Source organism: Dreissena polymorpha, chromosome 4 (assembly GCF_020536995.1).
Source record: "Dreissena polymorpha isolate Duluth1 chromosome 4, UMN_Dpol_1.0, whole genome shotgun sequence".
Classification (NCBI taxonomy): domain Eukaryota; kingdom Metazoa; phylum Mollusca; class Bivalvia; order Myida; family Dreissenidae; genus Dreissena; species Dreissena polymorpha.
This window is the reverse complement of record NC_068358.1, coordinates 13,537,252-13,553,720: the sequence shown is the minus strand read 5'-3', so window position 1 is coordinate 13,553,720 and position 16,469 is coordinate 13,537,252. Positions and strand designations below refer to the sequence as shown.

At 32.4% G+C, this 16,469-nt stretch overlaps 1 protein-coding gene across 1 annotated transcript; it reads left to right on the top strand.

Moving 5' to 3' along the window:
• The first annotated feature begins 2,705 nt into the window (after positions 1-2,705).
• LOC127878237 (uncharacterized) lies at positions 2,706-13,683 on the top strand. The gene is made up of 4 exons (XM_052424757.1): positions 2,706-2,711; positions 4,831-4,992; positions 5,428-5,584; positions 13,490-13,683. Exons 1-4 carry the CDS (start codon positions 2,706-2,708, stop codon positions 13,681-13,683), a joined length of 519 nt encoding a protein of 172 aa, XP_052280717.1.
• Positions 13,684-16,469: the final 2,786 nt, after the last annotated feature.

Here is a 16,469-nt window from a genome sequence, read left to right as displayed (position 1 = left end):
TTTCATAATTTTTCTCCATCTGTTAATCAATTCATCTTGTCTTTGCATCTTTATTTCTCTTAATTCTTTTTGTACAATGCCTTGTCCTATTTCATCAGTAATTTCTACAATATTGAGTGAAGCCATAAGTAGTGTCTCAATATATGAACCTATAATGACACTGTTACACATAGCTTTCACCGTTTGTTCATCCATCTTGACCATTTCAGTGTTGTCTTTAAAAATGTTTTCGTACGGATATCTACTCATACCATCTGCATCAGTATTCTGCAATTCTGGTCTGTAGGTTATGTCGAATAAGTACTGTCCTAATGCAGCTACTCACCTTTGTACAGTGGCATCCAGTTTTGCAGTTGTCAATATATGTGTAAGGGGGTGGTTGTCTGTCAAAACAGAAAATGGTCTCATGGCTAAGTAGTCAGATACTTTTTCTGTAACAGCCCACTTCAAGGCAAGATACTCTAGCGTAAATGCACTATAGTTGCGCTCAACCTTATTTAGTGCACGACTTGCATACGTTATAACACGTTTTTCATCGCTTTGTTGCTGATACCAAATAGCACCTAACGACTTATTAGAAGCATATGTTTGAAGTTCGAATGGACTTTTAAAGTCTGGATAAGCTAGTTTAGGTGGTGAACAGAGAATATTGTTCAATTTATCAAATGTATTTTGTTCTATTTCTGTCCATTTCCATTCTTTTAATTTTTATTTTTATTTTCTATTGTTGACTGTTGGAGGCAATAGTTCATATAAAGGTCTTGTTATACGACTGAAATCTTTTACAAAACGTCGATAATAACCTTCAAAGGCCAAAAATGATCGCAATTCATCAGAATTCTGAGGTACTGGCCAATTTTTCACTTTTCCTATCTTAGCTGGATCTGTTTCAATGCCTTAACAACTGACCACATGTCCTAAGAAAGAAACTTTGGGTTGAAAGAAGAAACATTTCTCGTGAGCTAGTTTTAAATTGCAGGATTTCAATCTTTCAAAGACAATGATCAATCTTTCTAAATGTTGTTCAAACGTTTCACTGAATATGATAAGATCATCCAGAAAAACAACACATATACGCATGTTCAGACCTTGAAGGCACTCCTCCATGATTCGTTGATATGTCACGGGGGCATTTTGTTAAACTCGTAAACTCCTATCGACCCGACTATGAATCCAGTCCTTTCTTTATGTTGCTCCTCTACTTCTTCTTGATGGCACCCTGATTTTAAATAAATGGTTGAAAAGTATTGAGACCCATTTAAACAATCAAAAAACAATTCTTTTCTTGGCAATACATAAGAGTCCTTCACAGTCTTCTAATTCAACATCCTGTAATCTATACATAATCTGAGTTTTCCATTTTTCTTCTTCACAAGTACCACATTAGTGGCCCATGGTGATTTTGAAGATCTTATCACACCGTTGGCTAGGAGTTGGTCAATATGTTGCATAACCTCCTCTATCATACCAGGTGGTATTGGGCGATGTCTCTGTTTAAAGGGTGTCTCATCAAGTAAATATATTCTATGTGTTATTTTATTGCATACTCCAATGTCAGTTTCATATGAAGAAAATGTGTATATGTGTGTCCTCAATACATTTTTAAGTTGGTCTTTTTGTTCTTTTGTACATCAATATTTAATGTGTTTATAATATAATCTGTTTGTTCTGTGTCATTCAAAACATGTTCATTTTATGTAATAGTTACAGGCTGCATTTCACACAAAAAATTGATCTCGGTGAAATGACAACAGTGTTAGAAATCAGATTAGACACTGTGACTGTAACATGTTTTTGATCTCTTTTGACATTAACAACTGCTGGTGTTACATCCACATATGTAAGCAAGTTACTATGCTCAGACTCCTGTAGCATTGCAGTTGTATCAGGGTAGTTAACATTTCTGTCGATGTACCCTTTTAATTCTAAACAATTATTGGGTTTTATTAAAACTTTATGAGGAACTGCACATCTTATCAAGGCAATTGTATCATTATGTTTTTAAGTACTTTTTCACGGATTGCCATAGTCCTAACATTCAAGTACCAATGCGTGTATAAATTTGGTTTTAGTAAAAATGTTTCACCAAAGTTTGATTTACATTCAGTTAAAAATTCATGTAAAATGTTGGTGCCTATAATCACTGGCACTCTTGTCGAATAAATTGTGTCAGGTGAAACTTGAAAAAGACAATGTTTCAAATTAGACCGTGGAAGTCCTATTTTTATGCGTAAATCAATTTCAACATATCCAATGTAGGGCAATTCTTTTCCATCAGCACATTCAATTTTAAAAATATTGTTTAATTGTTAGATTTCAATGTTTTTAAGTTCTTTGTTTTACAAATGACTCATAAAGTACACTGACACAACTACCAGTATCCATTAGGGCTGTTGTTTGGATGTCATTTACTAAAATGGTAGCTTCATTTGTTTCGCCAACAAGTTTAGGGTCTATGTTGTTAGTGCCTGTGTTTGACCCTGTAACGGAGGCACTTACACTTTTTAGCATATAAACTTGTTGTGCCCTTTTTCGCCACATTTAAAACATACTATTTATTTGCCCCTGATCCAATCTCCGATTACATGTCCCTTTTAAAAGCAACCATAGCACTCCACATCAAGATTGAATGTATTACCTTGAGGTCTGTAGTTACCTCTTGGTGTACTTGCACCTCGATAATTCCCTCTATTAAATGAAGCGCCATGGCGGTAACCACCCATTTAACCTCTTCCTGATGCATTTATTATTACACCACTGCCCCTATACAAATTTCGCCCTATATAATACTGTGGGGTGTCTTGCTTTCTTTCAAGCCGATCGATTTTTTTTTTATTGTTTCAATATTTTTTTCATTTCAGTCAGGTTAGATTGTTCCTTTTTTCTGTCTGTAATGCGCGCTTTTACGGATTTGAGTCTGGGACCGACTCTTTCATTTTCGCCTCAATCTTTCTCAATTCCCGTTTGAACTCATCATCACACTGGTAAGTTGACAGATGTTTTAATTTTTTTCTTAGGCCGGCATGCATTACTGTCTTCAAAATATCCATATCTGATCTTTTTAATGCTTTCAGATGTATGGTATTTTCAAATAATTCTTCAAATCTTGCAGCATAAGCTGCCACAGACTCTCCTAATTATTGCTGTGTTTAATAGAACTTCCGCATGATGCTTTCCCTTGATTCTATGCTGCCATAGGTATTATCAAGTTTTTCAAGAACTTGATCAAGGGTCACGTCTAAGCAGCGAATTACATCACTTGCACTCCCTTTGACAGCGCTTCTGACTCCCAATAAAATCTGCTCTGCCTTGAATACATTACTTTTAATGGTTGCCTTCACCTCATATTTAAATGTGTTCCAATTAACCTCCCCTTTTCCTTCATCTCCATAAAACACAGACAACTTTGGGTATTGGTAACCTACTTTTACCTCTGTTGCTTTATGTATAACGTGTTCAGGTTGCTAAATCTTAACAGTCCCAAATGCATGGGAAAACTTCATTAAATCTTAGAGAGTTTATTTTTTTGATCAATACCCAACATTTTCAAGGCTTCCAAAAATTTAACTTCTATTGTGTTATGCCTCCAGTGGCCATGCTGAATTTTCCTTCTTCTGTTGAAGAATCGTCAGATTGGCTCATGACACTAACTTCACACAAATGCACTAAATTATCACTTCAATTGATTCACTATTCTAATAGTCAAAGTGCAATATAGCACTAAAATGTCACACGATGTTCAATAAATGTCAATGTCACACAATATTCACTAAATGTCAATGTAACACAATGTTCACTTAATGTCAATGACACACAGTGTTCACTAAATGTCAATGTCACACTATTGTAATTGTCTAAAAATAATATAAAATTAAAATTCAATTGACATCACTCACAGATTAATCAAACATTACCTGGTAATTATTTATATGGCTTTTCAATCTCAAATACAACCCGTACATCAAATCAAATTAAAACACACAACAAGCAATACTTCATTTATGATACTAATATGTCACAATAAAATTCAAATTAATCAATTAATAAAATTAATAGTACAGTATCATGATATAACAATAAATTATGCTAACTTTTAATTCAATTAATTGAAATTAAGCAATTTATTTAAAAAATAATAATTATTACGTCCCCACGTTGGGCGCAATTTGTAACCTACTGCTTTTACAGTGGTAATGTTCCCGGTTCTTGTGCCTATATCTAGATATACGGCTAAGTTCACACTTCAGTTTAATACCAATCTTATTATGTGGTATCAGACAGTTCAATGAAAGTTAGATGTATGTAGAATCAAATCTGAAATAGAAAATAAAACATATTAAGTAATAGATAGACCTACATGTACATGTAATTAATGAAATGAATTATTAATTATATAATAATTCATAAAACATTATAATTATTATTCACAAGACATAATAAATACACAGATAAATTCTAGTGGTCATTTATCTTACAAATAACAAAGTAAAATTCATAAGATATAAAAATGCATGCAACACCATACAGATATAACGACGTGAACTATTCATAACACAAAGCACATACACACATGTAGATTGGACATACAACTGTACATACAATACAATGAATCCTTACCAATTACTACAGATATTGAATCGTTATGAATGTGATCAGGGTCTTTATAAATAGTCACTAACCAGGAACAAGGCAATCGGTGCCTTGTCATATAATTCCGCATCGATAATAAGGCAATTCTCATGCTGGTGAATCTTAATGGTCTTATTGTGTATATTTTTTTTGCAGCATTTCAAATAATGTTGCTGATTCGCAGGTGTTCGATGCTGCCAGAGCGGTGATGGATTGTGTAACTGGCAGGATGGAAACAGCCTAATGGAAAGGAACGCCAAGTGGTACACAAATCTCCAACACGTGCTGATAGCCAAAGGGATGCAATTCATTCAACATATTGGATCTGGACAGCGACCCGAGTCTGACGGACAACTTCAACACGTATGCAAAATAAAAATAATGCGGGCATCATGCCACTTCGATACATATTAGAATTTGTACTATCATACGTTGTATGTTCATGTATTTGAATTGTTTTTTATCATTAACACTTAAAACTGTTAAGCTGTCAACTTAATAGACCGAAAAGAGCTGTGCAAGCCATTTATCTAGTAAACAAACGTACTTTAATGAAAACATGTAATAAATACTAAAGGAAATATCACTATACACATTTCAGTTAGGTAAACATCATGTTGCTTTGGTCAAAGATAACAAAGTATACTTATAATGTTATAAATTATATATAATAAGTATATACAGCTTGATAATTTAGCAGAGTCTTGAAGTAAATAAGACAGGTCCACCATTATGTTAATAACATATATTCAAGGGTCATTTTGTATCTACTTGAGCTTATCAGAATTTATATTTTAGACGAAGCCAGTGGTTCACAAGAAAGATCCCTTTAAAAAAGACAAGATCATTATTCAAACAGTATCAGTGAACATTTCGAATAATCACAATGACCGAAGGGCAAAGTTTAGTGAAGGAATGGAACGATTGATTATAGTTGATGATCCCGAAAAAGAAGGTTAGTTTCAGATGTATTGTAGAATGAATACAAACTAATTAATTGGCTGTCATTATTTCATATTAAGTTTCTTTTTTGTGTTTACTTATGCTTTCTTGTTTGAATTTATACGAGGCTGTTGTGGAAGTCAGGTTTAACTGTGATATTATACTAATGAGTGCATACTTAATAAAACAATACATCGTGATACAAACTGGTCCAACAACTAGACGGTGCATTGGCGTGTTAATCCGAAAAAGTAATTAATTAATACAAAGCTGTTATTTTAATAACCTTTAAAATTCAGAAATGTGGAATCTATTTTTATTCCTTTATCTATAGTTGAATATAATATATAAAGAACTATATCTTGATGTAAATTGTGTTTGTATACTTTCATGAAGAATTGCAAAGTGATTTATCAAAATTATCAACAGCAAAACAATGGTCACATGGTCAGTTGCCCAATGCATCTTTCCGTCTTTTATACGGATTCTCACAATGGTTATCATTTATGTGGAGGTATCTTCTGCAAGCTACTTTGAAATAATGTTCATGGATGTAAATCACGATACTTTATGATACTTGGGAATCAGAATAACTGTAATGTGTACATGAAAATAGAACTTCTTTGATCCGTACCAGTATATCCGGAGGGGACTATAGGTTCATCATAGATTTGAAAAACTTGATCCTGCGTTAACTAAATTTAAGGTAGGCTATATTGATGGAATTCAGTATGTAAACAGAGTTTCTATGTAACATATATAATTTGAAACTTCGATCTTGATAATGCGTCGTCTCTAAAACATTTTTCAATGTAACTTAGGTTTTTAAACGTCAGCATTTGAAAATATGCATGTTATTTGAGTTTTTTTTCTACATGTCCGTAGGTCTGATTGTTACTTTGGATCCCGCGATGACTCGAAAAGTACTTAAGAAAGGGTTGTCAATCACAGTTTGGGTATACACGGCAATATGGCAATTAAGCAATTTATTTTCAATTCTTTTAAAAGACAAAAATATGGTTCTGAAATTTTAAAGCAAAATCTGGATCCCAGGAGAACATAAAAAATAGGATAAATTAAAATTTACTTGAGCTAAATTGAGGAAATTTGGTATGTGGATAGAGGGTTATATTGATAATATGCAACTCATTTCCGTTTTCTTAAATAAAACAAAGATATAATTCAAAGCTTAAAGCTGCATCGTTCCATAAATGTACTTGAACAAGGTTAATGAAACTTATAGAGATTTTATTTGTATCCTTGACAACATTAACCCGGCAGGAGAAATAGAGAATACTTGGTTGGTGCCGAGATGGAGAAAGTTTATCCGGTGAGGCTTAGAAAAAGATAATAGGGCGAGCTTTAGGGAGCCCTATTTTTCTTTTTCGGGCCGAACCTGATAAACTTTCTCCATCTCGGCACCAACCATGTATTATATTTATCCCGCTTCATGCCGTTGACACATTATCAAAGACAAATGATAAATTAACACAACAATATAAATATTCTCGTCGAGCCTCCTTTATGTACACAACATTCCAGACGACCGAATAACTACCGATTGTGTCACGTAAAAAATAGTTCCACTTTAAACTGTTCCTTTCAATACTTTCCTCTTGAAAATATGAAAAGACATAGAAAATGAATCGAGAATGTGATAATTTTCTTGGTAAAAAATGAAAAAAAACGAAATGCAGCAGCAAAACAAAAACTAAATTTTATTTACCTTAATGACAACTTTAATCCATTGCTTATAACAATAAATTTACAACGATATACACATCACTTTTCTGTTCTTCCATCCCTTTGTCGAAATCCATTTTCTTTTTTCCATCCCTTTTATCGAAATGTATTTTAAATCACACTATTTTTGAAAGCGTTTGTATCGAATGCTAGCCACTCTGACACAAACTCTGAGAAACTAGAAAGTATGTTTTGTTTGAGAAATGACGTCACACTAGAGTAGATACGTCATAAATTGCGTAATCAAGTAGATGAAAAGGATAACTACGGAAAGCTGGTTCGGTAAAATATTTTAAAGAAGATAAAATGATGATATTTAATATAATGATAACATGCATGATGCGTCCCAATAAACATCAAAGGTCAAATATTAGAATATGTTAATCGTCACAGCGTGCGTAGGAATACACGACTTTCTGTTGACCGGAGATAGAAAAATTTATTCGACCCTGCTTTATTTGGTCAATGTTTTCAACAGAGGCAGGATAAATCTTTTTTGCCATAGTGCAAAGTGCGCCGTATGTCGATTCTCTTACCTTGTTATTGCTCATTAAGCAACAATTTAAATTCAACCTTGATAAAATTCTTTCACAATGTTAATTTTGAAAGTATCAAGGCCAAGTTCGAATCTGTATCACGTGCTTCCCAAATCTGGGTCAGGAGATCTATTCAAAGAAAAACCTTGTGCTCAGCATAGATACCACATCTATTACTTAATTTCGATGAAATTAAGTAACAATGCTTATCTGGACCACACATTGCTTCAGCGCAATCATGTTTCTCGTAACTTTAGCTCCCTTTGAGCACGGAGTTCTCAAGAGCTATTGTTATCACCCTTCGTCCGTAATGCAGTGCTGTCGTCAACTTTTAGCTCGTTACAACTCTGGCTTTCACATCCAATCATGGTGAGACTTGGACAATATCTAGCCCAAGTTCGAATCTGGCTTACGCATCCAAACCTAGGTCACACGATCAATGTGCGGGAACAAAAACTGTCACGTGACCACAAATTCGAACGACCACGGCTATTTTATGGTCAAAACGTCAATCGAAGGTATGTTTTTTTTAAATTTTCTCCATTTTAGCAGAATACATATTATAATGTCTTGGCGCACCGTACTCAGTGCGAATTCTACTTTTCATTGATGTATTGCTCATATTTTTAGGTATAATACTTTCTGAGAACATTCAAAGACAAATATCGAACTCGACGATGCAAACGACCACACATTTTTATAAATATCTGTATTTGTTGATAAAGCGATTAAAACTGAAGGTTTTATTACTGTCAGTATGCGTATTTTTTCAAATACGACCAAATATAAGTCTCAATATTATTGTTTTATTATTTAGAACGACCGACGACATTTGTTTAGAAATTGGCAAACGACCACACTCGAGTTATAGGCGAACGACCACACACTGTATGCCTGACACATGTATGCAGCAATTAAATTATGAAATGTATATTTCAGATCGATCACTCAAACCCAGAGATATGCCGCTATTGTGGCAATGTTCTTAAAAGCAAGTCGACTCTGTGCCAGCATGAAATGAGTCACAGAGGGACTTGGAAGGGATTTACCTGATGCGAGTACATGTACTTCAGCAAGGAGAAACTGAACAGGCACAGGTGCAATAATTTTGTAAATCATATATTGCATTATGTTGTCAGAAAGTGTAATTAATACAAAAATGTGCTTTTAAGTTCTTCTTTTTAATAACTAGTATACCATGTCACATGCCAGAAGTCTTACTTGCTTATGTTTGTAATGGGATCATTATGAGCTTAATTAGCTGCTTGTAGTAATGAAAATTGAGAATGTTTGTTTAAAACTTAACGCGATTAAATGGTACTGATAATTATAATTTTAGATGTCATGTACATGGCGAAGAGAAGGCATTCGTGAGTATCAAGTGCAGTAAGCCATTTTCTACAAATGCTGCCATGCTGAAGCATATGCGGCGGGAAAATGGGCAGACAATTTGTAGAAGTGCAAGACGTTATTTTTGTGGATGTAACACTATTTAATAGTGACTTTGCAGCTTATACAGTTTTAAAAAAATATTAGAATTATTGTCAAAACGTAGATCTCTTGTTGATAGTCACTTAGTAGCATACATATTTCAATCATTATACAAAGTTGTTCATGGGGTATTTTAGCGACTTCGGCAAAATTGTAGTAGTTTATAGTAATATAATGTACATGGCAATACCTCCAAGCGCACTGTAGATACTGGGCTTGTAAATATGCTTATTGTATGCTTTGATGTGACGCAATCGGATTCCATAAGCGCGAGTTTTAATCAGACAGAGGACGTGTTGGTTATATTTTAGCTGTTATATTTCGTAACTATTCCATCAACATAGTACTGCTTTTTGTGGTATATACCTTACAATAATTGTATTTTATATATGTATTTATAGAGGGGGTAACCGTCGATATGTCCATTTATTCAGAGTAATGCTCCATGAAACTAGGCGACTAATTCGAATATCTACGTCTAACACCTTATCATTGTGTGTGATCAATGTGTAGTCGGGACATAATTTTGGCATCAACACCTGCTTGAAAGGAGCAATTTCGGGGGTATTTTTCATCTTCATTTACGACTTGTTTTTTTCTAGTGCCATTGTATTTGTTATAAATTGGTGCTTGTGATAAATCATTTATAAAAACCTTTTTCTTTAGTTCATGTTTCGTTTATTAATATTTTTTAATGCGTTAACGATAACGATGTTGTAGATTCATCAAAATAGTTTATACAATTTGTTATGCTCATTTGAAGTAAAAATGAGTCACATGATATAACAACCTGAATAATACAGATATAATATATACATTTCTAGCCAAAAGTTTCAACACAATTTGATTGATGATTTGCTTTTGTTTTTGTATTATATTAATGCATACTTGATGTTCCATATGGCGAAGTCATTAATGTGATGATTTATGACTATTTACACTCAGTGCTATATTTTATATGTTCTGTGATAATGTGTTCAGGAAAACATACATATACATTTCAGACTGACAGTTTTATGTTTGCAAATATCCGCACTGTAATCTTTGTCTTTTATTAATTAATAATAAATTGTTCATCTGAAACATGTTTGTGGTAAATAAAAATAAATGTACAGTGTTGTGATTGAAAGGATACAATTTTCAATTTTCACTCGTTTCACCATTCAACACCATTGCAAATAACTGCATATTTCAGAAGACTTCTACCGCATTTATAAAATTTAATATACATATATTAACACCTATAACATGTTAAACAATAAGTTGCATATCCACAAACGCCACTGAAGCATGGGATACGTACACAATATGTAGACAAAAATGCACATTCAGTTGGTATATGTTCGTAAAAGTATTAACCTTTAAATAAATATGACATAAGCTGGTATATAATCTATAAAATTTACATTTGAATTTACCGTTTTGCTGTTCCAATATAGTACACAAAACACAATGAAAGTTATATGACGTCTGTTTAGCCCATTTTAGAAGTAACCAGCATTTTGGAATCATTTCTTTTAGCTTTTTCCCACCTATCACCAAGGGCGCCTTTTTGTAGAGTTTCTGTCCGTATCAACGGTCCCGTCTTTCTTCTTACTCCCTTTTCATGATCAAAGAAATGGTCCCTGTAAGATTACATACCATATTGAGCTTTATTATTGTAAACATCAGTAAGCGCAAATAGTATAATACAATATATTGGAACAATTTTATATAGTTCGTATTTAAGTATTTGTAACTTAAACAATTTCAAAGTTAAAACATTTCTAACCTATTTCGAAGTTAAACAATCAACGTGGTTTCCATTTGATATTTGTTTTGTCATAACGATCGGAATTGAGCATACATGTACTAGCGGGATAAACAAAACGAAGTTTGTTTTCATACCCTACAGATAGGCCAACTAACTTACTTGATCGTAATATCAGTAACCACTGCTCTGGATCTAGATACGCATGCCGCACAGTTCTGGTCACACTCCAATGGTAAATCCTTGGACTTTTTCAGCAGATGATATTTATGCGATCGTCCCGTACGGTATATAAATGGTCTATTATAAAAAAATATATTGCTATATGCATGGATATTCTATGACTATATACTAAATTATACTAAAGTGTACAAAGGTACTAAACAAAACGCGTGTTTAATAATTAAGTGTGGTCGTTTGCATACATTTATATTTCAAGTGTGGTCGTTCGCAAACGTTTTTCAAGTGTGGTCGTTCGCACATTTATTTTTCCCCTTATAATTATACTATCGACAATGTTAATAACCTTTTTAAAACCATTTAGATTTCCAAGCTGTTCTGTAGGTCTGTTTCGTATAGTTAAACATTGACAACATTGTCTTTTAAAAGAGAAACGCACACAGAAACAAGATGTGTGGTCGTCTACATCATCAAATTCGATATTTGTCTTTGAATGTTCTCACAAAGTATTATGCCTAAAAATATAAGCAATACATCAATGAAAAGTAGAATTCGCACTTTGTACGGTGCACCAAGGCATTGTAACATGTATTCTGCTAAAATGGAGAAAATATCAGACAAAATACCTTCGATTGACGTTTTGTCTATAAAATAGCCATGGTCGTTCGCATTTGTGGTCACGTGACAGTTTTTGGTCCCGCACATTGAAGTTAAAAAAATAAAAAATTAATACCAATTTAGAGGCTACACTTTTAATCAATCTTGATGAAAATGATCAGAATGATTATTTTATAATATCTTTGCCGAGTTTTAATCTGCTGCACTTGCGTCAAAATTAATGGTCAATACGGCTAATGTTAGAAAAATGCGACAACTCTTTAAGTCAGTTTTGTCACTAAATATAGCTTACAATTGGTTAATATGTTTATCTTGATATGTTTGAGGCAAATGTTGAATCTAGGTCACATGCCACAAAGAAAAAGGTCACTACATTAATTCTTAAAAAAAAACGTGTTACCATTCTAAAAGTCACATGAATGACTAAATAATAAAACATTAATGAAAGTTGATTCAACAATGTTTATGTTGCAAATATAAAAGACACGTTTTTATCTTGGTCAGGTGTATTTCAAACTTATTTCACCAGTTTCAAATCTTAAAAAAACTGCGTAACCATTAAAGACAAGAACACATTTATGCTAGATTGAACAAACATGGTCATATTGTATATCTTGACCATTTCTATGTCAGTAAGACTATGTTCCAGGTGCTTTATAAAACTAGGTCACAAGGTTCAATAATAGAAAAACCGTATTGCCAGTTTTAAGGCAAAATAAACGAATCAATTATGATTAGACGCGGTCAGAACGCCTGTATTTAAATCGATATCATTAGCAAAACAGATAAAAACATTAATAGGGCATATGTTGTAATAACTTGTTTCCAATCTAGGGGCAATATTTATGATCAACGTTGATACATTTTTGTCAGATTGTTGTTTTGATAATATAAGGCTAAGTGTGGATCTCTTTTAAAATGTAAGCCACCTCATACAATTTTTAAATACTCGTTTCCTTTCTAGGGCCACATTCATAAGAATCATGGTTTGCGTATTAGTAAAACATATATTCCTTTTTTTAATTTGGCAACATATTATATAATTGATTTGTAAGCCATTTACTTTTTCATTAAATGTATTGGTTACGATACTAGTATAAAAGGATGGGAAGTAATTAACATCTGAATGTCAAGTTAATTGCTGAGGTATATATTGTATGTAGGAATTATGGAGCGGCAGAAACGTAACATATTTATTTTCTTTAAATAATTCATATTCAAAATGCCTATACAATACAGAACAAACAACACCGCTAAACCTCGCACTCAGTCTAAAAATAATCATAAAGCACACATATAAAAATAAATTATTAACAATGTTTTGTTTTGTAAATTACAAACTGTGTAACAGTGATTATACTGTTCGTTTATGTTTCTTCTCTTGTAAAACAACACAGTATCATCTTATCACATGTGACCTGATTGTACGCAAGCAAACCACAAGATAAGTTTCATAAATTACAGTTTTATTTATTCCATGTGTTATATTTACTTTTAAACTTACTAACATATTGCAAACCAATTTCATGTTGAACGAAATTCTTTCGTTTAAAAAAATATGTAAAAGTTATTGAAAGAAAATTACATATCTCCTCCTTAGATCTGTCCGTGTCCGAAGGAACCAACAACAACAACTACGGGAACACGGAGCTGATTCTGGACATCGCCAAGCACACACAAATGCAGGCCGTCTTGGCGGACTGGTGCCACTCATCAGAGAACAAAAAACTGCCTGAACTGCTTCACAAGAATGACTTTACATTCACGGGTAATCAATGGTGGTATTCCCTCTGAACAAGAATGCCATAGCATGTATGGGTAGTCATCGGTGCGATTGCTGCATAAAAAAAGGCATTAGATTCATTGCAAGTCAGTGTTGGTATTTCTCCTACACAAGAATGACATTTACTAGTAGTCGGGGGTGCGTTTTCTCTGCACATAAAATGGCATAAAATTCAATGGTAATCAGGGGTTGGATTTATTGTGCAAAAAAATTAAATATTTATTTGTAATCATAGATGAGTTTTCTGCAGCGCAAGAATGCCAATACATACATTGGTAATCAGTGATGTACATCAGAAATTATCATTAAACTTAGTATACACATTCAGCTATAGATTATCCATGTGTATGTGGTCAATGTTTACCTCTGAGTCAAGTAGGACAGATGTAAGTTACTAACTACCCACCTTATATAACTGAAGTAGAGCAACAAATCATAACATTTGTAAAATGCCTATAGGAATTCCGGATTTTCCCCGGAAGTTAAGAAAGTTTTGATGCACAAAACTAACATACATTATTTACACATACAAAACAAAATGCAAATACAAATAAACGCAGAGTAGCCTCCTTGAAGAGCCAATTCAACGTATGAAGTTTAACTCTGACTCATATGCGTTCAAAACAAGGTTCTCTGTAAAGGCCATATTTATGACTCAACCTTGATGACACTTAATTAAAAATGTTTATTTTTATATTATGAAAGTCAATTGTAAATCTGAATCAAATGCCACTGGGTTCAATCTTAGACTAAGGGATCAACTTCATTCGGCAGTTAAGCGAGCATCCGTTTACGTGTAAGTCAAATTATTTGTAAGAAATAGTGTTACAGATTTTATAACAAGCTTATATAAATTATCCTGATCTCCTTCACATAAAAGCCTTGGGTGATCCTGATAATCAGTTAAGTGTAAGCATTTTGATCACAAGTACGGATATACTTAAATATAAAATATCATTGGGGAATGTTTTCCTAAAAAACGTTATAGTGTATTAATTTTAAAGCAGCATTCTATATATGACATATAAACATCGAAGACTTTATCTTGTTAGAAACAACGGGTTTGATTGTGAGTTTATTTTATTCAAAATTTATTTTGGTTGTTTTTCTATAAGCTCAGTTGAATTATCCGAAGAGATATTAAATAATTATAACTCTCTGATAATACTCCTTTAATTGACGTTTCGGCATAATGCCTTTATCAAAACAATGGAAATTATATGTTTACTACATTTTTACGTCTTTTGACTGCACAATTTAAATAACAAAGAAAAATGTTTTTAAACGTCAAATGACGTTGTACATGATGACGTCATAAATGGCGTTATATAAAATGGCGCAAAAAAATGTAAAAATTCGCCAAAAATGAAATGACGTTAAACACTTACATATTTTGTCTTAATCTTATGTTAAATGTGTGCTTTATATATTTAATAAATTGATATTTTACAATAAAACAATCATCATCATATGTAATTATAATCTACCTAAACTTATTATCATAAATAAAATAGGGTAAACTTATTTAATGACTTTAATTATTTCAATCTATATCTTTGTAAAATATTATAATGATATTTGATTAAATAATCATATATACTTGCTATTCTATATATCATATACACATTATGGATAAGATAAAATGCATAAAGTACTATTATCTTTACATTCCTTCATGTTGATGATTAATATAAAATGTTTTTCACATATTTTTTACAAGATAGTTTACCGTAGCAGGACATCAAATTGATTTTTTGTATTTAGTCCATTTGGTGATTGCGTTTGAAACTTCTTTATGAATTCGAAATCTTTAATAAGTCTGTTATAATGGGAAGTCCGAACTGTCTCTTATTTGTGTTAACACTGATACACCCATATCCTGCACTCTGTGGCCAGCACCATTGAAATGTTCTGAGATTGGTTTATCTCTTCGTAGCCGCACGTCAGCCTCGTGTTCTTTGGCACGTTCCTTTAATAATCTGCTTGTCTCTTCGACGTATACCATCTTTTGGCATTTAATACAAAATATACCGTACACCAAGTTATAAATGTTACAGTTCTGTTTTATTGCTTCGTTTGGAATATTACTTTTTGGGTTGTTATGAAAACCTCTTTTCAACATTTTACAGACTATACAATTAGTCTTACACGATTGTCGTATTAGTTGAAAACGTTTGTTTATTTTTTTATTTGTTTTTCCATGAACTTAAGTGTCACCGATATTCCTATCTCGTCTGTATGCAACTATTGGTACCTCTGGGAATACATTTTTCATTCTGTCTGATTTATTTGGTTTGTCGGTATGTTTTCGAATTATTGAGTGGATATTTGGAAGGTTGTTAGAATAAGTTATAGCTAGTGGTACTCTCTTGTTGGCTGTTTTATTTGTTTCTTTGTTCTTAAGTAAGTCTTTCTTATTTAAATTATCAACTCGGGAAACTATCTTGTAAAAAATATATGTGAAAAACATTTTATATTAATCATCAACATGAATGAATGTAAATATAATAGTACTTTATGCAATTTATCTTATCAATAATGTGTACATGATATATAGAATAGCAAGTATATATGATTATTTAATCAAATATCATTATAATATTTTACATAGATATGGATTGAAATAATTAAAGTCATTAAATAAGTTTACCCTATTTTATTTATGATAATAAGTTTAGGTAGATTATAATTACATATTATGATGATTGTTTTATTGTAAAATATCAATTAATTAAATATATAAAGCACACATTTAACATAAGATTAAGACAAAATATGTAAGTGTTTAACGTCATTT

Coding starts and splice junctions, on each gene's coding strand:
- LOC127878237 (XM_052424757.1), top strand. Junction 4,993..5,427: donor CTGACGGACAACTTCAACAC/GTATGCAAAATA, acceptor TTTATATTTTAG/ACGAAGCCAGTGGTTCACAA. Junction 5,585..13,489: donor TGATGATCCCGAAAAAGAAG/GTTAGTTTCAGA, acceptor TCTCCTCCTTAG/ATCTGTCCGTGTCCGAAGGA.